The sequence below is a fragment of the Micropterus salmoides genome, unplaced genomic scaffold (assembly GCF_014851395.1).
Source record: "Micropterus salmoides isolate LMB-PRFRI ecotype aquatic unplaced genomic scaffold, ASM1485139v1 Ms_hic_scaffold_9, whole genome shotgun sequence".
NCBI lineage: Eukaryota > Metazoa > Chordata > Actinopteri > Centrarchiformes > Centrarchidae > Micropterus > Micropterus salmoides.
The window spans coordinates 13,213,394-13,236,575 of record NW_024044681.1 but is presented as its reverse complement, the minus strand read 5'-3'; the positions used below and the strand labels follow the sequence as shown (position 1 = coordinate 13,236,575).

Sequence of the window (23,182 nt, the reverse complement as noted above, 5' to 3'; positions counted from 1 at the left end):
GAAGTCTAAACCTTCGCCACTGAAAATGCGTTGCTTTGTTCATAGATGATGGACAGGAGGTGAAGGAGTTGAGGAAGAGTGTGCCAAATTGATTAGAAAGCATGAATTGCCAGACAGCATTGACAGGAAGGTAAGGGGACTGCTCAGGGAGTGAGTGGGCTGAGATGGGATGGGGAAGGGCTGGAATTGAAGAAGTAGCTCAAGCATTGGAACATTTTTATTAGGACTGGCTCACCATCTTTAGAAACCTGGATCTTGGAGCCCTTATGTTTCCAAATGATGGTGGGTGGTGGTGAACTGACCACATCGCAGACTATATCAGCATCATCACCTTCATTGAACTCCTGCGGGCTGGGGGCACTCTGGAAGGTTATCTTTTCTGTAGAGAGATGTGATAACCATTAAATATCTTAACGTTCAGACTCCTAAAGGTGAAAACTCTCATGTGGCATATTTACATTGCTTAAAAATCTTGCAATTTAACAGCAGTGTAACAAGGCACCATATGGTTGAGGTTCTGCTGCTCTAAGTTCAAAGACTCTCAGTCTGCATTCAGACAGACATCAGGACTGCGTTAAAAAAAAGCGCCTTCAGTCATTTCAATGGGACCACTCTGTTAACATAGAGGAGGTGCCAGTGCAGAAGGCTCCAGCGAAGAATGCAGGGTTGCCAGGCAAAAAAGTTTAACCTAGCTCAACTTTCGCCACAAGGCAAACCAACGTCATTTAGTAACGCATGCACGCCCACATTCCTGGTAGATTACTTTGAAACATGAATGCATAATCGTAGCAGCCAGAGTTGTAAAATCTTTCCTTGTAGTATTACAAACTGCCGTGGCATGTTTTGGCATCTGATAAGGCTTCAAACTCGTGAATCTATGACTCAAACAGGACTTCCTGGATTAAGTTTCATTGTCGTGCTTGAAACAACACCTACCCGAGAAGAACATATCAGAGGATGTATTAATTAATAGTCTGGCGATTTTACCAAGAAGACTAAGTTGTCTTAGATGACAGAGCATAGGCCTTAGATCCCAACAATTATGGGGTCAGCAAATGTTACATTCAGTTTCTTTAAAACTAAGGCACTGTGCACAGAAGCCGTCCAATCCTGTCTCTCTTAGAATTTACATTTATATTGTACTAAATGGTTTTGCCAAAAAAAACATTCAAATGGAAATTAATAGCTGCCTGGATTATGTTGACTGCAAAAAGGTTTGCCAGTGAAAATAATCCAGGTAGCAATTGCTCGTATGACAGATATGTTCTGTCATTTAGTAGATTACAAACATAATTTCTAAGAGACAGGATAAGCTTTGCAGAAATTGCTATTTTCTTGTACTGCACAGATGGAATGATTTGTTTCCTTTCTCCATCTCCAATGTCAATTGTCTACTAAAAAGTGCCAAACAACTACACGTACTGCTGTGAAATTAGTATAAATAGAATTTATAGAGACAGAGAGAGATTGTGTTGTCATGAAGAAGACACAACTGTATTTTCAAGATTTAAAGTGGGTATGATGTGGGGTGGGGTTGCCTTGATAGACGGTTGCTGCATGCACTGCTGCTTGTCTAACCTAAGTTGCATCCAAGCTCATCCACTTTTGCCTCAATTTGAATTTATGGCGTCAAACCCCTCAGCAGCTAAAGCTCAAGCAATTATGTTGATTTTCTGCATGTAAAAATAATCAAAAACACAGACTTTAAGAAAAAGATTAGACTTACGGAAGATCTTCACTTGGACTGTGGCCTGGGCCTCCTTGTCCCCGTTCTTTGCCACACACTTGTAGATACCGGCACTGTCCACGTTTGCGTGGTATATAGTGAGGGTCGATATGGTGTCATCGGTGCGGCTCACAAAAATGTCTTGCCTGTTGGGAAGGATCTTCTCCCCACTGGGGGCGTACCAGTCTATGTCTTTAGCATCTCCCAACACTGAAAAACATAAAAATGAAGAATGAGGCATGGCAGCAAGAATTCTTAAAGGAAGTCCACAGCTGATATTTAAATGATAACCACAATATACAGGTTTGTTATTGAAAAAAGTGGAATTCTGTTATGCAGTTTTACATTTTGGTGAGTTATTTGGTATGGTATTCAGTTACATCCCTAATGTATTACATCATAGATGTGCAACTACTTTAACAAGTTTAGGCAGACTCTGTGCTCACATGATATTCTGTGAGTAAACATAAACTAGATTAATACCATAATTTCAACTTGAATATAAATAATATGTAATATTATATCATTATATCAGTATTAACTTTACAAGTATTTTCAATATCAGACTAGATATAACATATAAAATAACACAAAGAGTAGTATGAATAATTCATATGTGTTCAGTAAAACAGAGTATTGTTCAGTACTATAGAAGGAACATCAAACGTTTGTTTTATGATATGGGTGAACAGAACCTCCAGTAAGACTTTGATAATAATAACATCTTTGATGTAACAAATGTTCTAGAATGTCAAACAGATAACCTACCTCATGCAAATACCACCTGTATTTCAGGCAAGCTGACTACTGCTCATGTACACTGAACACTGAAAACACAGACAGTCTGAGACCTCTCTCTCATTATCTCTTCAGACTGCACCCCTTTCCCACCTCTTCTAAGCCCTCTTCCTTACCTGACTGTGATCTCAACTTCCCACTGCCTCCTCAGAATAAACCTCTCAATCAATTTATCCTTTGTCTTTTTTTCTTCAATGTCTTTACTGCTAAATATCTATTGAGAGTATATTCACAAGTACACAGGTCTCAGTATTTTTATTGACTTCTATCACTTTTATTAAATTATCTCAATTAAAACAGCCAATATTGTTATATGAGGTGACATTTGTATCATGGGGTGTTAAATTAGGTATGTTTGAGAAGACTCTTACCTTCGCAAAGAAAAAACTTGGACTCTCCCACACTGATCTCTCCTTGTGTTGGAGTGATTTCCACCTGGATGGTGGCTGGGTAAAGAAAAGAAAAGAAAATATGCATTAGTCTCTGGTTCAAGTGAGAGGAATGGTGACACAGAGGCAAAGCACAAAAGGGCACTGCTCAAAATCGCATTGCTTTGCCTGCTCAAAAGGAAAAGAAATACCCTCTATGAATGAAACTATGGGATGAAATTTTCATTTTTCATGCTCACTAGAGTGCAACATCTGTATGTTGAGATGGGCTGAGTCTAGATTTTCTACAATGACCTAGTTGAACTGCAAGGTTGTTAGCAAGCTCACTTATGAATAACATATTGTACATAGAAGGTATTGCTAAATGTCGGTCACCTTTGTTGTTTTATTATGTGAAAATATGGCAACTGTTTTGTGTGCTCAAATAGTTTGCTAAGCTATGGTCAACTGATTTTATCACCATTGTTAGCTGTCTAGCTAAGAAAATGTTCACTATCAAAAAAAGGCTGGTCAAAAAACAGATGATGGCATTCCATGGCCTCGTGATTCACTTAGAAGAAGCTATACCTTTATCTACCAACACTTCTGAGGTGTAAATTGTTAATGAATATTGTACCCGTGACCCTGTGAATTAAGTGTCTGACACTTTGACAAATTTGACAAAGAGGAAGGTGCAGCACAGAAGGTTGTGTGGCAAACAGTGTTGGGCAGTAACGCGTTATTAGTAATGCTACTAGTAACGCGTTACTGTAATAATATTACTTTTCCCAGAAACTAAGTAGTGTTACTAATTACTTTTCTAAAACAGTAATATTATTACAGTTACTAAGGCAAGTAACCCTGCGTTACACGTTACTGAATGCACCATCTTTGACGTGAATCCACGACAGCGGTACCCGACTTTGTTGTTCAGAAAGGAGAACTACGAATAGGTGTTCTTTCCACAGCTGTAAGTAGCTTCTGCCATTATTATGTCACAGTATAAGATGCAAAGAACATTGTCATCTAGTGTAAAGCAGCAAAAAGCTTTCAACCGCGAACATTTCTACATCTGATTTATTGAAGCATCTGCTAAAGCAGCACAGCAACGTGAAACTTATAGAGAGAAAGTCCAGCAGCTAATTTACTTTCAATGATGATTGGACTTGTCGGGAGAGAGTGGCCTTAACGTAACATTTTGTAACTACTGAAGACTGCTCTTATAAATAGGCTACCTGTGCAGAAATACAGCAGTTTCGATTCCAGTGCAACTTTGTGCGGGGGTCGAAGAGAAAATAATAAAGATGTCCCGTCTTGGTTCAGACGGCGGAGCCTCCGTGTTGTTATTTTGGTAACCACATAAAAAGTATAGGCGAACTGATAACCGCTCGGTTACAATAGTAATGTAACGGGTAGGCTAACGTAACTAGTTACTTTTATCACCCTGGAATAAGTAAAGTAATAATATTACTTTTTTAAGGAGTAATAACTAGTAATATATTACAATTTCTGAGTAACTTGCCCAACACTGGTGGCAAATTAAAGTGAATAATTAAGTTAAGTTTCAAATGTTATGCATTTTAAATAAGTTAGTAGGATGTTGAGTCCTCGACAGCAATCTTATCCACATTCAGTAACACTATCCAAAGACCAGTGTTGGGCAGTAGCGTCGCTACAAGTAGCGCTGTTACTAGTTTAACTACATTTCTCAGTAGCTTGGTGGTAGTGTCGCTATTTTCAGAATCAAATAGCTTTTCAGTAAGGAAGCTCGGTAGCTTCCACACACGCTACATTTTCTCAAGCATTTCTGAAGGATCAGTAAGTGACGCCACCGCCACACACGGACCTGTATGTGCAGCCGGCAGAAGGAAAAGGGTCCAGCTGCGGACTATAGCTTAGGCGGCGTGGCGTGAGCGCGGGTCTCTGTGTAGGTCAAAGTTCATCAGACTATAGAAGGCGGGATTTGAAGAATAAGATGGTAACATTTTAAGTAATGGCGCAGCAGAAGCAGCAGGTAGGTAATAACAGCTCAGTGCAGCAAAATTTGAATCTATGATGTTAATGGACAAATAAGTTTAAAAAAGTTATTAATTTCAGTTTTTTAATGTTGTTAACCTAAATAATGATATAATCTTTAGTTTTATATTTTTATTAAGATCCTTACCTACATTTTTTATTGTTCTGTGTTTTCTTTTAAATCTTATTTTATTGTATTGTGGTATTTTATTCTTTTTTATTCATTTTATATGTAACACTTGTGGTCATCCTCAATAAACATATGTACCTATCTTGCTGGTTGTGTTATTGTCTTTGGTTTTCTATTTGTGCCATGCAACGGGACTGCCTTTAATATCCAGCTTCCACTGGTGTGGAAACATGCATATCAAGATTAGAGTTCAACTTCCCTATGTGTTTGTATAATATTGTGTAGTACATAAAGTTTTTCTTTAAATCACGGGCTTCTTTCAACTCAGAACTACAATTCTGTGTAGTGAAGCTTCATTTAATGGAGAGTAGCTAGTAGCTTAGCTCACTACATTTTCCAAGTAGCTTGCCCAACACGGCCAAAGACATATTTTAAGTGTTTATATAAACCACCTGACTGAGTGATTCCAGGGTACTCTCGTTCTCATTTTGCACATCCTTGCTTCTCCTGGCAGATGATTTAGAAGGCATAATGCTGTAAATCAAAGAATATCCTTTTCCTGAGACTCTAATGCACTTCATCTCTCAGCATCAGCTAAAGCTACAGTGACACAGATGAGATTTAGAAAGAGTGCAGAGAAACACCTGGTGTTTGTTCCTTCTTGCATATTCAATGAAAAGTGATAAAATGTGTAATAATTTTCAATGGCTTAATCAGGAAATCATCCCTTGTATGTGTGCACCAGAATGACAAGAACCATGATGATTTTTAAATGTGACATGGTTTAATTTAAGACTCCTATCTTCAGTGAAGTGTGGCATGGGAGTGAAGCACAGACTGCAAAGCAGAAACACCACTGAATCGTGATCCGGAGCTCGACAGAGAAATCCCGCTGAGCCTTCAGCATGTCGCCACTTCACACAAATGAGTGAGTCAGCCTCAGCCCAGTTCTCACCAGGAGATTCATGGGAAAGGTTTGCAAGGACTCTGCATTCAAAGACAGGTAGCTAACTATCATCACAGCACAATGAGATGTTTCATATTGAGACAAGCTTTTAGGTATAGAAACACATCCGTGACTAAGAAGAGACACAGCAGTGGCCTTTGTTGTTCTTTTTCCCCCTACACACTCCTTTATGTGAAAAGCATCCTCATTATGACAAGGCCAGCATTTAGAACTGCGTAAATGTACACAATAAGCTTTTGTGTTTGGAAGCGTTTAGAGTGTCACCATGTTTAGTTGTGTTTTTGTTTGGCAAATTGGAAGCTCTCGAGGAAGATATTCTGTCAGCAGGGATGATTCCGTCTTCCCCTTGTTGACATACACAAAAAGTATCTGGGCACGTAAGCATCGCAATGTCCAAGAGCAGGTACACAAGTGATATACTGTAAGTTATGGTGTATGTGATGGTATAACAGTGTCACACTACTTCCACCTTTCATTATGAGAGAAGACAACTACAACAGGTCAATTGCCAAGAAAGTAGTTAGTAATTCTGTAATTTTCCTGATCAAGAATAGTCTCAAATATTGATTTCATTAACCTTTCCAAGCTGAAATTAATATCTCCCTTCTGACTTAGTCAAGAAATTGTACAAATATTGATTTGCAGTAAAACACTAACTCTGCCACATAAATGGGCTTTGTTCCAGGCTAGCATACAGGCTCTAGAGACATGGAAAACCACTGCCCACAGTATGTTTGCTTTTACAGGCTGGAGGTAGATACAAAGAACACAACATATCCATTTCCTTCCCTCATCTAGTAAGATCACAGATACCATGCTGCAAACCCAAGCCATGCCTCCCTAAGACTAAGACAACTAGCCAAAAATCAACTGATCATATCTGCAACACTAAAGACAACAAAAAGGAGTTCAGGCGGTGTGGGAAAGATAGCTATTCCCAGAGCCATTTTCTCAGTGTATGTCTCTAAATGGCCACTTGTGCAGTATCTCCAGAATAAAGTGTTTGTTGAGTCTTATGTGTCAAGCAAAAGTGTGTTTCTGCTGAGAGCATATTGTGAGCAGTAAAATCATGGTGTAAAACTGAGAGTTGGCAGGTTTTATTAATTAACAAATCCAAAACACTTTCCTTGTTTTTCATCTGAACCAGGATTTTTTCAAATAATACTTGGATGGGTAGCCTTTCTGCGCTTTCCATTGTTGTTTAAACAACACTCTTAACAAAAACATTCTCACTTATCACATGTGTATGTGTCAGGGAGTGAAATTATTTTGTCATAACTTATCTTCTTACCAATATGGTAAAAGACTGTGCTGGCGTTTACAATGCATCATAGATGTACATGTACATTCATGTTTCTGATTTTTTTACAACTTGATTTTGGTGCCAATTTGCCAATAAGTTACAAAATATATGTGACAAGTACAAAATAATCTCATATTCACAGTCATCTGGGAGACACCCTATTGTGAAGACATATATCTATCCTCTGCAGTGTGTAGAGTTCTATTTCATTTCCCAGAGATGGACTTAGGATCAATTATTTTATGTGTATGTATGGATAGGTATTATGTTTCAAAGTTTTCATCAGAGCACTGAAATTAAGAAAACTTGACCAAAGGAAAGGATCGAAATAAGTGCTTGGCATAGTGAGGAGAGAGCTTGGATAACGGATGAATTTATCTGTGCCCTGACATGTATACTCATGACACCAATATAATATCCGCCCCTCACTTTCAGTCGTCTCCAAAGACTTATAAACCTCTCTGTCTACTGAGTGCTTCTTTACTTCTCATTCCACCACTTAGTTACCTACAGTCACAGCACTCTGCTCTTTGACACAGCAATTCTATAATTCAGATCAGCATATTTTCAACAGAGTTCAATTTAATTTTGGGGTACGTGGAAAGGAAAAATCTGTAATCACTGTAGACTTCAGAAAAAAACACACCTCTTTTTTAACCGCTGGATATTTCTAACTGTTGTTGACATATGCATGGCTGCATGCTCTCATGTATTATCATATTTGGCAACAACACAGATTTATTAAAAACATCCTAATTCCTACAATACTTCGACTCGAGTCAGCATCAAGACATTGTGTCTTGAGGCTTGACTTGTTATACTGCTATAGGCCTAAACTGCCAGGAGACTTCCCATGATGCACTGAGCTCCTCTCTCTTCCTTTCCCTCTGTATGCATTCTTATTCCATTAATGCATGTCACTGACTCAACATCTTTCCTCTCCCCTCTCATATCTGTTTCTGCCTCTTGAGCTGTAGAGTCTGGATCTATGTACTACAACATACTTCCTCCTGCCGTCTCTCTCTCTCTCTCTCAGTCCAACCAACCAGTAGACGCAGATGGCCGCCTACCCTGAGTCTAGGTTCTGCTTGAGGTTTCGAGTTTTTACTTGTCATTGTCGCCAAGTGCTTACTCATGGAGGGCTTTGTTGGGTCCCATTAAATAATATTACACAGAGTATGGTTTAGACCTGCTCTATATGAAAGGTGCCCTGTGACAACTGCTTTGATTTGCTCCAACAGACAACAATACACAATGAGTGCGTCAAAAAAACGTCGACCAAAAGTACATATTACAGTTGGGAAGACACATTATGCTCAGATTAATAAATCTGACCACTTGGGACATTACCCTAAGCTTCTAGCTAACCACTAGCACAGCACCATCTCCTAGAAAGATCACTTTGTCATTACTTCCTGACATAATGAAATGTATTAAGTTGGAAGGTTAGTAGATGTAAGCTTAGTAGTTAGCTACATACAAGTCAGGCTCTTAGCCCTGGCTGGGGTATTAACCGTTGCCGACCCTGTCAGGACAGTGTAAATTGCTGTAAGTCTCTGTCTGTACTTCAGTGATCGGCTTTGATATAATCACATTAATCACTGAAGTAAAAACATGTGTGAGATCAAATGATGTTCTCAGCCACAGCAACATTAGTTTAAAAAGCATTTAGCCAAAATTGTTAGAATATTCTATTAAAATATCCATATACCAATGTGACAAAGTGAAACAGAGAGACAGCCCTAAATAAAAATAAAAAACCCATATGGCAAATGCACATGTGTGAGTGACCCAGCTCCTACTAATTTGAGCAGTGGACTTAAATTAGTGATATTTCAGTAAGAAACAATACTTTGCTAAAGCCAGTCACTGATCAAGAAACAGTGATTTACACTGTCCTTGTGCTTCTGACACAAAGTCATGTAACTAGCTAACTTGGATACAGTAGCTCAGTATGGCCAAACTGTAGAAACCCAGGAAAATAGTCATTCTCTGGTTTACCGGTTGTATATTTACTCATTCGTTGAGAATATTTCTGTCTGCACAGCAGCCTTGCTTCTGACAAATGTTTGTATAAACAACATTTCAATCTGCATATCTCTCCCTGTAAACTTTTAGTGTCATGTCCATTGTTTTGCCAGAGTTTGAGGGGAGCACAACTGTATATCCCGAGATGACAGTTTTCACCAACAAGCCTTAGAGCAACCTGTTCTGTTCTTTTCAGACAGGTTGTTCCAGAAACCATCCTCACAGGCAATTAGAGGCCACAGCAACCCAATACACTAGAATTTATTTCACTGCACCCACATTAAAGATAGTATCCCGCAGTTTTTACCAATAGTTCCTCCTCACAGGTACTGTTTGCTCACTAATATCTCCTTATAAACCCCATCTCCTTAAAAGTACATACAGCATATAACTCATTTACAACAGTGAACACATTTCCAAATAAGATTTACCACATTAATTCTGCCTTTTATCAGTGTAGGACTGAGCAGGGCCATAGCCAGGCTTTTAGAAACGCTGAGGTCATAAGTCCAAATCCCCTCTGGCAATCACATTTCCGCCAAACTTACAGTAAGGTTCAAATGTTCTGTTATTGCATTGCTTTAACTACCTGATCACAATAGAATCACCATTCACATTTTAATTATTGAGAGATAAACAAAAACAATGAAAATGCAACCAGTTCATTTATTTTTCTCTTTCACCATTTTGCCTATTAAAAGTTTAAACTTTTCATAAGCATTTAGAGTTATAGGATCAAAATAAATTACACTGGTATTTTCCTTTAATAAACAAAGAGGGGGAGGATTTTTATTAGAGCTCAGGGAAACTGAAAGCATTAATTAACTCCTTTTCACCCACATATATATCTCCATACATAGACACATACACAAACACATTCGCACTACACATATCCTATGTTTGCCTAGTTAATAGCTTGCCAGCAGATTGATAATTTTAGTTATTACTTTGGCAAAGTAAGGAAAGAAGTTAGATGGAAGAGCACCTTCAAAGCTACTCACGGTAAGCTCAGAAGCGGTATTAGCAATGGTGTATTAATTCACTGATAATCCCTCCACACACAGCAAATATGCCTGTGAGGTTTTAATAACAATGACCAAAACCAATGAGTGAAGATGTGAGTGCTGGCTATTCTCTAGCGGGAGAATTATGGACTTTACAGACTCCTACTGTAAATAGGCTTTTAGCATCTTAGCATCAACACTGCAGAGTTCTTTAATTCCAGTTATGTAACATCACAAATATTTGTATAGGCCACATGGCCATCATTATTTCATTTTAGAGTGTATGAATTTGTGAAGTGGACAAACAAGAAGTAGTCGGTTCTGCTGAAGAAAACCTGAGGTTTGAGGCAGCTTCTTTCCCGTCTTGGATCAGGAGGTTTGCATGCCTAATTGGAGCCTGGCAGCCGGCGGTGACTGGCTCCATTACAAGGAGGCTACAACAGTCAGCTGTTGGTGCTTAACATGCAAGTCATGTCGGAGCAAGTATACACTTTGCAGGGGCAGACAGAACTGTGTAGGGCCACACTCAGATGTATGCATCACCAGCACATACACATCAACTAAGGATATACTGTACAGCTAAAAGGATAGCATTTCCCTGTCGTGTTAACAGGACAAAGACCATCGCAAGATCTAAGCGCACACTGACCACCTAATGTTACCCTCTCAAAGCTTTCCAACCGGAAACTCACTTTTCCAAATAATTTGTCAATCTCTTACAAAATTAGGTAGACCGGTTCCGGTACCAGAGTAACTCATTTTCAGGCAGTAAAGAGAACTTAATGGAGAAATGAATTCTTGAGATATTATGAGACTATTTTGTCCCAAATGCTATTGGTTTTTATATGAATTTTAAAGAGCATTTTTGAGCTTTTTAACAATTGAAAGGGATGAGAGATGGGGAAAGTGGAAGAATCGAAAAAACTGAAAAAGAAAGATGCAGGACATGCGACAGGGGTCTGACATGTTATGTGGTATGCCTCATAAGTCATAAGGATTTGTGCAACTATAAGTTGCTCCTCAAATGTGATGAATGCCAGACATTCTACAGCATACTCCTCTTGACATACTGGAGAGAGATTATGTGTGCAACCATTTGTTAAATGACTGTAAGTGCTGCCCAAATACAGTCATATTTGTTTGTCTTGAAGTAAGCTTACAATCTCGTGAACACACAGAGAGACGCTTTTGGCATAACTAAAACATAACTTTTGATCAGAGTTGGCTGGTATAAGATTGTTTCTCAAGCTGAATTTGAGCAGTAAGTGAAACCCATCCCTAAGACCAGGTGAAGTAAGCTGTGTAAGATCTATTCTTGGAATCCACTGGGATTTTCTAACGCAAGTATCACCCCACATGCCCTGTAATGAGGGTGCACTGAAGCACAGCTTGGAGTTAAGTTGGAACATAGCTGAATCTCTGACTGAATCAAGCCTTATATCAATCTCAGTAATGGAAGAAAAAAAAACAAGACTTCAAATCATATGCCTCTTCCATATACAGTACCCGTATTTGTTTCCAATTCAAATTAAATAAATACTCTTCCATACATTTTTTTTTCTGTTTTGTTTTAGGTGAATGCACAAACCAACTGTACTCTGAGCTGAAGTCATACTATAGATTCAGTGAAGCTGGTGTCATAGAGCAGACAGATGCGATAGGGAAGTTCTCACTGAACACATTAAGCCCCTCTGTAAAGCATTCTTCTACCATCTCAAAGTTATTTCAATCAAGTCAAGTTCACTTGTATTGCCTGATATCCCATTCAGTAGAATGTTTCAACTGACTTCACAGACCCAGGTATCAGCACAGGAAAACCTACACACTTGCAGTGAGAAGATCATGTGACGTGCCATGTTTAAAAGTTATGATTATCCAATGACGCTTCATGTGATTCAAGTTGCTAAATTTGCCATTGGCATTTCAGAAAGTAGAAATGTGATGTGCGCTAATACAATTCTCAGTCAGTGCAATTAAGTGCAGTTCTATGTCCCATCTTAGGCAGCATCACTTTTCACAATGCCATCAGAAGGCAAAACTGCTGCAGTCATGTTATTCACTCAAGTCAGTGTGATGGCTGTGACTGAATACTGTGTGTGAGGGCTTTTTAGTTTGACTCATAGCTCCAGACAGCCAGTCAGAGACAGGCTGTGAGGTGTCTGTCACTGTACTTGGGTTTGATTATTTTCATCTGTGAAAATGCCATCTCACAGAGGTAAGTGGATCCAAAGTAGGCCCTCACTCTTAGTGCACATGGGGTGAGGAGAGGAAACTTGCTGACAAGTCGCCAAAAGTCACCATCTCTTGATCTTCCTTTCAGCTCTATGCCATTTTGCAAATCAACCATCTCCATTTCAACTCCACTTGACAAAACAAATGCTTGCAGGAATTTGGCTGCTAGTGGCTCTATGCCAATGAGTAGAAATGTATTTGAGACAAATGCAGCAATATCTTTCATGACAAAATATTTCAAAATCACCCAAAACGCTGACTTCCACTTTGTCCAGGTGAGCAGTACTGCTCAGGGGGAAAAGCTATCTTTGATGCCTGTGACATTTTCTCTATGTTGGGAAAATGTGTCAGCCTTCCGTTCTCTCGCTATGTGGGCTAAACACTGAGCTTGGCCTTGGATGCATTAACTGCACTTATCATATGGTTTTTCACTGGAGTTTGATGTTGAGTATGTTTAGTTTTGCCACTAGGTCTGTCAGAAACCCTGGGCAGCAGCCACACATCATCTGACAGTTCCTTGTGCCCCTTATTCATTTTCGCCACAATAGTCTTTATTTCAGGCAGCAAGTCAACACATCGCTGCAGCACTAAATCAACAGACATCAGCATGGAGACGTGGGCCTTTGTGAGCAGCATCAGGCTCATCCAGTAACCCTCTGAACAACCAGTGCTGAAGCACTTTTGCTTGAATGGAGTTTATCAGTTTGACCACCAGTGTCATTACATGGAAAAAGTCCACGACCTTACCACCCAAGGCCTGCTGATTAAATGAACAGTAATAATTCATGAAGTTGGGAAAATCAGGGTCATTACAGTGCGCACACAGTGCATTGCTGGGGCCTCATCAGTAGTAATAGCCACCAGTTTATATATGGAGATGTCATTTTCTTGGCCATATATCTTAAACTCATTGTTGATATCCTAGCAGCAAGTTTTATGAAAAGTGATTGCTGGGACTTCAACTCGATTTCAGCTCGTCAACTATCCTTGCATGGATTGGGCTCTTTGGGGGGTAGCTGTCTTTCAATTTGTGGTGGTTGGTGTTGTGGTGCTGCTCCAGATTTCCTCTTTTAAAAGGAGATTGTTTTAGATGGCACAACATACACATGTACTTGTCTTTCTCAAGGTAAAAATAAATTCCTCTTCCCATTCTAGATAGAAATTGTACATTTTTGCCTTCTTTTGTGGAGCCTCTGGCATGCTTGTTCGCTACTTCTCAGGCTATCACCAGTGACTGCCATATTTTCACATTTACGAGAATTAACATACCGATACTCTTCTCTTATCTCATTGGTCACTTTAATGCAGCACCTACTATGCTGGACCAAGAAATAGAGAGGCGCTTGCAAAACTGAACATTACTCAGGTATAATGTATTTGTGTATTTATTTTTTCTATTATTTTCAGGAGCTACAGGGAAAGTCTGAAAGATCCACCAGTTGATCCACCAGTGGCGACCACTACTCTAACCCCTGCCGACCTGAAGAAGCTTCTCCTCAAACTTCAAAACTTCAAACAAAGGATTTATGGCAGGCATTTCCAAAGCCTCCAGTATATCCTTTACAGCACTGCATAAACACCAACACATCACTCCCATCATGCCCTCTTGGTACTGACTCCTTATACACTCTGCAGCTTCTTTTAAACCCCCTCTCACCTGCCAGTCAATCCACAGAAACACCTCACACTGCTCCCAGCAATTTCTCATCCCAGGTTAGTAATACAGCAGTAACAGTATAGAAATAATAGTATATTACTTATAGTAATTTTGCACGTTCATCTGTACTTTAAAGGGAAATTAAATTGCAGCCAAACAGTGAATATAACAGCTGTTATATTCAGCCTCCTAACAGAACTAACATTGAACATTTTTTCAATTTGTGTTTCACAACCAGATAAATTAGCCTATGAGAAGCACAATCCAAACTGTCTCCACCACTTATCATTAACCTGCTGTACTTTGAGAGACTGCACAAAGCACTAAGTAGTCGTTTCCATGTGCTGTGTGTGGGTGTCAGCCCTTAATCAAATTGACATAGACGTGTCAGCTACTAAGCTCCTTCTCTTCACATCTTTCAGTCATTTACCAACACAGCTTTGTCAGGATTACGGTTGTTGCCATCATTCCCCCAACCCGTTACCACTTCAGTTTTCATTCAAGTGTATTACATTACATAAGTGGAGAGGAGTGAATCTGGAAGAACACAAGCATGTGCAGCAGAAATCAAAAGTGCAGAAGTGCTTTTTCCAGTATAAAATGTTTCAAACTAACTATGGTGTGACATGGTCTTCTTCTTACAGCTTCATATTTGTTGTCCTCTATAGATTAGTGTGTTGTCTCACCTCATCGTCTCCAAATAAACACCTCCCTGATACATATCTAATAGCTGCTCCTCTTCTGTCATTATTAAAATTTGGATATTAAGCAGAAGCCAAACACTGAAACATCCATCTAACTAATTTGAGCCTCCTCTTTCTGACAGCATCACCTCATCCAGGCTGTGATTATTTGGTTCACAAAAAGTGACAATGAGGAGCGGGTCGACTTTATGAAAGGTTGGACATTTTTAGATTAATTAGGATTTATTGTTCTGGGACCATGAATAACCAAATCAAATTTAATGGAAATGCTGCCTTTAAATTGAATTTCCATAAAAACTTCCACTAAAATCTTTTTCCTCTTTGTTGAGTATCTTGGTGTGGACCAAAATGTTGGATGGAAAGACTGACACTAACATTAGAAAATTGCATTAGCATTACAAAACTGTATCTAGTGGTGCAAAAACTGTATTAGAAAGTTACTTTTATTTTGTTGTAACCTGCATGGTATACTTGATTTGTGGTCATTACCCTATAGGGGAAATTCGTAGAGTGATATGCAGACTGACACAAAAAAGTTGGTTCTGCAAGCCTTTTTTGCTTCTCTTTCACAAACCCTACCCATTGTACTTTTCAGCTAAAGCAGATCATGAAAAGTATTTCCAAGTAATTTGAACCAGGTCTGACCTGAATATGCCTGAGCTCCTACCAATTAACTTCCTGCAGGGGCTTTCTGTCATAAGGTCAAATCCCCTGGTACATTATAATTAACAGCAATACAACTGAGGCCAAGCTATAATTTGGAAAAAGAAAATTTAACATGTTCAAACGAAGGGAGGACAGAAATTATAATAGATTTTCTCAACCAAAATGATAATCACAATAGCATTAATAAAAATATATAAAACTTTAAGTGACAATAAACTCCCTTCATTAAAATGAAACTAATGCATGTATCTCTTAATTTTGTATTTAATTGCTGATTACTCTTATTTACCTCAAACTTCATACAATATTTCTAAAGATGTGTACATGCAGGAAGTTTGCACATGTGAACCAGTGTGACTATTCCGGTCTGAGCTGACTCTAACGTTTGCTGAAATAACTTGTAAGCTCAGCTATTCCAGGGATAAAACCAAACTCTACTGTGGTGACAACTGGCAACTCGGTATGCCCTCTTTTACACTACAAAAATAAATAAATAAATAAATAAATTAATACTACTCATGAAAAACTAAGGCATGAAGTTGAGTGCCTTTTTGTCCCTTCAACTTTCAGCACTTACCTCTCTGCATCAGGTACAGCTAAGACGCTTTAGACATGGTTGTAAGCTTTTGTCCCAAGTTAAAGTCCAAAGTGTTGATTCTCAATTCTAGAGCAAAGACCTTTACCAAAAATACAGGTAATCCTGAACAAATGTTGTAGTTGTTGTCATCATGAGACACAAGCTTTTGAAGCAGCCGCTTCTGAAGAACAAACTAAGTAAAACCGATGCAGTCAGATAAGAAGTACCATTAAACTTGTAATGCTGAATATTTAGGGGTAGCAAAGTGCTGTTGACATAAGAAACACTTGTTATTTTCACTGGTCCTTGAAAACTAGTGTTAAAGTAAAAGCAAATAGACAAGTGTTAAAGCATCAGCAGTCTTTTTTTCTTTTAGTCATCGTACCGTGGAATGTCTGACCCCACCACTGCTCATATTTGCCACAGTCACATAGAGACTACCAGTGATTGTTTGACTTTTTCATTCTAACATTGTTTAATTTTCAAATCCTTGAGATTTCGGTACCTCTTGATTGGAAAACACCTGTGGCTGAACTGAGAAGTCAACCACTTGGGGCAGCAAATGTCTGAAAAGCAACAGAAGCAGAGCAACTGGTATACAGCACAGCCCAACAAAGGGCTGAAACTCAACTCAACTGTATCTAGTGAGGCTGAGAATCAGTATACATTTCCCTTTCTGATCAAAATTTTGTTTTGGTTCTAGCGCAAGTCCAGTATCTTTCATGTATTCTCTCTGCATGCTCCAGGGCCATTGTGAGTGAAATTGCCAGTCTGCACCCTAATTAACTAATGAGGGCAAAAGGGCTGAACCGCTGCCCCCATCCTCTTTCTGTGTTTGACCCTGAGGTGGCCCTGCATCTCACCAAGCTGATAATCACTGCAGAGCTACAGCATACTCCATGGCATACTAATGGCAAAGAAACTACTATACCAAGCACAGCAGCAGTCAGCTTAGATCATCTAAACTATATTAAGGCCTTATTCCTTTTACAGAGATCTCACAAAATATTTCTACACTTCAAAGGTAACACAATCATTATATGCAGCTGAGACTTCATCCTCCCTGATCAAATTCTATTAAGCTTTTAATGAATGATGTCCTCACTTCTCTTACAGTGGATGGGCTGTTTGCACCAACTGAGGAACTCTGAATAAATCCTAAATCATACAAGTGAAAAAGGAAAATTATTAGGGCCAACGTTTACCTTGGATATGAAGAGTATGGATGCAAGGCCAACAATAAATAATAATAATAATATACCGACTAACACAGTTGTGACACAGTGAACCCTGAAAGTCTTGGCCTGCTGGACACTTGGCCGCTTTGCCCAGGTGATAATCCAGCAGTGCTTATAACCCAAAAACTAGTCAATATAATGGACCTAACATTTGTTTTCATAACATTGTATTTTGCTGGAAATTCCTTGAAGCCACATTCATTGATTTTCCTTTGGTTTATGTCCATCTGACAAATGAAGGTCCATTATTTACTCTCATTTTAATTCTGCACAAGGAAAACAATGAGTTAAAGGAGGCTACAAAGCACTGCAAACTCAGTTTTCACAGTGGGCATACAATGAGTGTCACTTTTTTTTACATTTCACACATTGTCATTTAATACTTTGTTAATATAAAAAAAAAAGATTAGTGGAGCTGCAATAGCTTATTCTATATGATAACCTTAGTGTCCTCCTTAGAAGCACAGAAGACAAATGACCATTGAAAACAGATTTCATTTAAAAATCTGTCTTTAATGGCTCACGTGAAGCTTTTGACTAAAAGCTTTCCTAGTATGCTGAGTGTCTGAGGAGCTGCTGTTGCGTTATCCTTCATGGGCCAGCAGCCTCATCTGAATTGTTGACAGTGGCTAAATGACCCGAGAGGCATTTTTGGCAGCAAGTGGTTTAGATAAACTTACTGAAATGAAGTCAGTCAGAGCTTCTCCTCCCAGCTCCTCAGAGAGCCCCTTTACTGCAGGGTCGAATGGTTATCGGCATCTACTCCTCCAAAATACCATTCTCCAGATACATGTCACACTTATACAGTATGTTTGCACAAGAAGTAGACAGATAATGTACACATCTGAGTTTTACTTCTAACAGCAATCTTTTTAGCTATATCATAGCTAATATCATAGCTATTTCAGATATGGGATATATGACATTATGAAACCCATTCAAGTGGATCTGGCATAACTACAAATTGGAGAATCCAAGATTTTAGTTTCTAAGATAAACTTTTATCCATGAAAATCAGCACCTTTCAAACGCTGATCCCATCATACAGCTGAACCAAATGAAGCCTAGTAAACACCAAGGTAGTGACCTGTACAAAACCTCATCACAATGACAAAATTAATCCTCTGCCAGAGGAGGACAGTATATGCCACAGGTCATGAAAGGTGGAAGGGGAGAAAATGAATCAGGTTGATCTTGTGTTTTTCAGAGAAGGGGAGGTGACCTGACCTCTGTTAGACATTTTACCATTATCAGTCTAACACACTCATGAAGTGGATGGCCTTCTTTTACGATGGTCTGCCCTTTTGGGTCGATGGCTTCCTTTTTAATTTTGTATCTTTGCCACCTGATAATGGGCCTTGCAGGACAAGAGGCATTTGTGCTGGCTGATGAGTAGGTCACGATTAATGGTGATGTGTGGCGTATTGTGGAGAAAAAGAGAGACAGAAGGTCTCAGAGAAGAAAAGGGGAAAAAAACGGGATTAAAAATGGGGACATCATCTGAACCTGTCCAGCACAAAACAGGAGAAAGGTGCTGTTGTTCAAGTAAAAACAGGTAATACTTCCTGTGTTCTCCCTGCAGATAGGCTATTTCAGCTGTTATCCCTCTTCTTAATCTTTAAAATAAACACTGCCAAAGCGAGAACTGACAGGAGGAGGTGTGCAAGTAGCAATGTTCTCTTTGAAGCATGTGAAGCAATGTGGTTCATATGAAGTTATCTTAATTTAGAGAAACACTAGCAATAACAATACCTCTGGTGTGAGAAATAGTCTCAGCCACGTTCTCATTTGTTACGGGTAATTATACAGAGGTATTGCAATTAATTTGACAGTGATATATGGGTGTTTAAATATGCTAAACACAGCACTTTTAAAGCAAAATAGGGATGACTTGCATGTGTGTGTATGGAATAGTTTAACCTGTGGTGGAGGAGGGAGGATAAGATGTAGGGCACCTCTGCCTATAGAGCCCACTGAATCAAACTGAGCCTGTAGTGAGGATTGGATATGGCAGGATCCATGAACAGAGGCTAACCTTAAATCCAATTGAATCTTTTGCTATCGCTTTACAGCCTCTGGCCAGTTCTGTGCTTATTCCTTACACCATCCCTCACAGGAACAGAGACCCTTCCTTCTCTCAGTAAGCACTTTTATCCCCACACAGACGTAAACGCATACCAAAGAAACTCTAATTCACATACCAGTGGATGATAATAAGGAGCCAGAGTAGATATTAAGAAACAGAAACCACAACCGCTGGGATGTGGTTCTGGATTTATAATTGATGGGGATTCCACACTGGGTGCTTGAGATAGAATAAAACTCTTTTACATAATTGAGAGTGGCTTGTTAATTAATTCCTCTTGAGCCTTTCCATTTGAACACGTACTGCTTGCCGCGATGGAAGCTTCAGCTGACAGCTCTTTCACAAACAAAAGACATTCATCTATGAGCATTTACAGACATCACCAGGGTATATCTGAGAGTTGGCTACAGAACTTTCTTGTAACCTTTCCTAAACCCTTTTCTGTCTATCATCCGTCAGAGTGAGGATACCGATCCCCTGAAAGACGACTTGTTCTTGCATCTGAGACACTGTCTATCACTTACACACAGCTGCAACTTGGATCTCCTTCAGCTGCAAGAGGGGAACCTTAATCCAGCTCTCAACTTCGGCTGAGCTCCCACAGTGCATTTGTAATCTCAATCAAAGGCAACAGCCACAGACCTCCATGTGAGACAGCAGAGTGTCTGCTCCTGCATACCGATTCACTAACAAGCTGGAAATTAGGTATTAGGAATGTAAATAAATTATAAACAACTGTATTCGGATTCATTTTACATGACATTTCTGGACATTATAATTAAAAGACATTAATATTACATCAACAATCAAATTTTATTTTAAGAAACAAGTCAAACTTGGACACACAGAAGGCATATAGATACTGCTGGAATCACTGCACATTATTTCTTCTGAGTTTCTTTAATGCCGTTAATAAATATAGATAGATAAATTTCCATGAATCTGGTTAAATCATGTGATACATGTGACAAAGAAAAAAAAACAACAACTTTACAATATGCATTTTTCTGACATTACTAAAGGCATAATTATGTATCTTATATTCCTGGTAAACTAACATTCCCCTCTATCCTTTTATATTTATTACTTTATACATATATTAAAAACCTTGAAAAAAAGATGGGCACCTATGGAAATGATGACTATGGAACAAATGACCGATCACATTCTCAAAACACCCCACATCAAACAACACCATACAATCATAATCATAATGCCTCAGTATAGTGCCCATATTGACCATGCATTATTCACCACTTTGGAAAGTGTATCCTTCATTGAAGGAGTTTAAAGGTTTTAAATTAGCCTGCAGAATACAGTAGTATGATGAACCTAAGCTTGTTACGCCATTGACAACTGAACTGAATGGAACTGGAGCAAGAGCATTAGCACCATGTCAACTTCATTAGCCATGCAGCTGTACTTAACTTTTGTGTAATCACTGTGGCCGCAGCACTTTATCCCCATCACTATTATCCAAAAAGAGAATGCCGCTGCCTTAAAATAAACTCTGCTCGCACTGACGACATGTTTTCACCATGAAATATATGCTAACTAATTTATGACAGTGCTTAAAGCACATTAGGTGCATATTTCCTAGTCCATCCTCCCCATATCATTCCACTCTCACTTTCACCCAATAAATTAGTTTGGTTTAAACATGATTATGACATTAGAAATGCATAACTCCTACAGTTGGCTGTGGAATCTGGTGTTTAAACTTCAGTGGATGGCTGCTGGGCATTAGACTCAGCCTGTAAAAAAAGGCTGGAAGGGAGGACACACAGAATAGATGGTTTGTCTGGGTGTCTGGTGAGGAAAACGTGTGATCTGCAAGTTATCTGGCAAGTCTGAGATATGGAGGGAGAAGGAGAGAGTATGAGAAAGAGATTTTGTTCTTGACATATTCCATTTTAATTGGATTTCTCTGTCCAATTCTTTCTGGAATAAATCTTCCTCAAAAGGACACCTGATCTGACACTTGTCATTGTCAACAAAGGCTAGAGAACCATCGATTAAATAGCTGAGCTCTCGCCTTTGCTCAGAATGCAGTTTCCTGAGGCTTGGTTATATATAATATAGCGGCTGCATTTTTTTGTTGCCCTTTTCGTTCTGATGATGGTAGCACTTCCTAGTATGTTCCCAAATATAATTTGAGAGACGTTTTATCTAATAAAAATCATAAGACAAGCATAAATGTTTGAGTTAATTTACTAATCTGGTCTTCTACTAAATCTACCTTTTCATGTCCAATATTATTTCCATTATTGTCATAACAGATCTTGTCTGTGCATCTGAGCAAGGATGTGAAACTGTGTGCCATGTCCTCACACAGTTAGCAGTCCAGCTTAGCAGGAGGCTTTAGGATTGGGAAGATTACTACATCACATCGATACCTTGATCCACAAACGCAATATAGTTACTATCAATGCGTATTAATAAGAATGAGTTATTTTTGTGTATGAAAGTTCTTCCAGGCATAAACAGTAGCACTTTCTGTGTGTCTATTTATATAATTTCTTAGCAGATTGGTGAACATTTATCTAAAATGAAGATACCTCTATCACTTCGAAGAGTCCTCACATTATTATGCATGATATATTTGTGATCATAACAGAGTAAAAGTTATGACTCTGAGGAGAAGGGGTGCAATTTTCACAAATTGCATCAATCACTATTAAAGGGCTAAGTAGCTCTGTAAAATTATGGCCAATCTTGTGATGAAGTTGGTATAACAGCTAATAATTAGTAAGTATTAATATCAGCATTTAGTTTCACAATTGTAGCGTCACTAAACCCTAAAAACTCACCGGAGAGTGAAAGTATTTATGGATATTGGTCAATTTAAATGTACAAACTGATATTATCACAGTAACACACTAACATGCTGTTGGGTTTCAAGATGTCAGCGAGGTGAGCCATGTCAGAGGTCATTTTATGAACAAAGAAGAAAATAGATATGCAACTGCCGGCACCCTCTGGAGCTCTGGAGCAAAATACATCCCACTACTAAAATAGGAGTGAATTATCACTAAATTGAGTGATGTGTTATTCCCTTACCTGAGTTAATTACTGTGTTTAGTATTAATAGTTCCATTCTACAGTCAAAGGTTACAGCAGTGGCAGTAAAATGCTCTACACCTGTTGCTGAAGGTAAATATTTGAGACAATGGATGTATAATAACAGTAATTAACAAAATGTGAATATCTACTTGGTATGCCTGATGCATACATAACAGATGGACTGATTTCAGTACCAAATAAACAATGTTAGAAGATTGAGATGTTTCAGTTATACAACAGTTTTGACTATTCAAGCAAACATTTTGATAACAGTGATGACCTGCATCAATGGCTCAACACTCCCATGCTGAATGACATCAAGAAGAGCTGCAGTCATTGAAGGAACCATATGAGGAGCACACAAACAACAAAAGCAGCAGGCCCTTTTCATTCTAAATATGTTGACAAAGTCATCTTTCACAAACAGGTGTCTGTGACCCTGACTCAGGGCACTCATGTTTGACACGCTCCCCTGTCCTGTCATATATAAGACTTTTACACCTGCCCTACAGTGAACACAATGATTCAAATGAAAACGCGAATATCAATGAGAAGAGTCTCAACCTTAGCATTTCCTTTAGTGTATTCTTACTGAGAGTACAGTTGGACCCAGGCTATA

General features: G+C 38.8%; 1 protein-coding gene across 13 annotated transcripts in view; it reads right to left on the bottom strand.

The window, feature by feature from the left end:
- ncam1a (neural cell adhesion molecule 1a) overlaps positions 1-23,182 on the bottom strand; it is a 266,470-nt gene that overhangs the window by 81,518 nt on the left and 161,770 nt on the right. For all 13 annotated transcript variants that reach the window (XM_038707776.1, XM_038707777.1, XM_038707778.1 and 10 more), the window contains exons 2-4: positions 2,896-2,970; positions 1,727-1,936; positions 236-379 (exon numbers count right to left, since the gene is read on the bottom strand). In XM_038707776.1, coding sequence (XP_038563704.1) covers positions 236-379; positions 1,727-1,936; positions 2,896-2,970 — 429 coding nt within the window. The remainder of the gene's footprint in view (positions 1-235; positions 380-1,726; positions 1,937-2,895; positions 2,971-23,182) is intronic.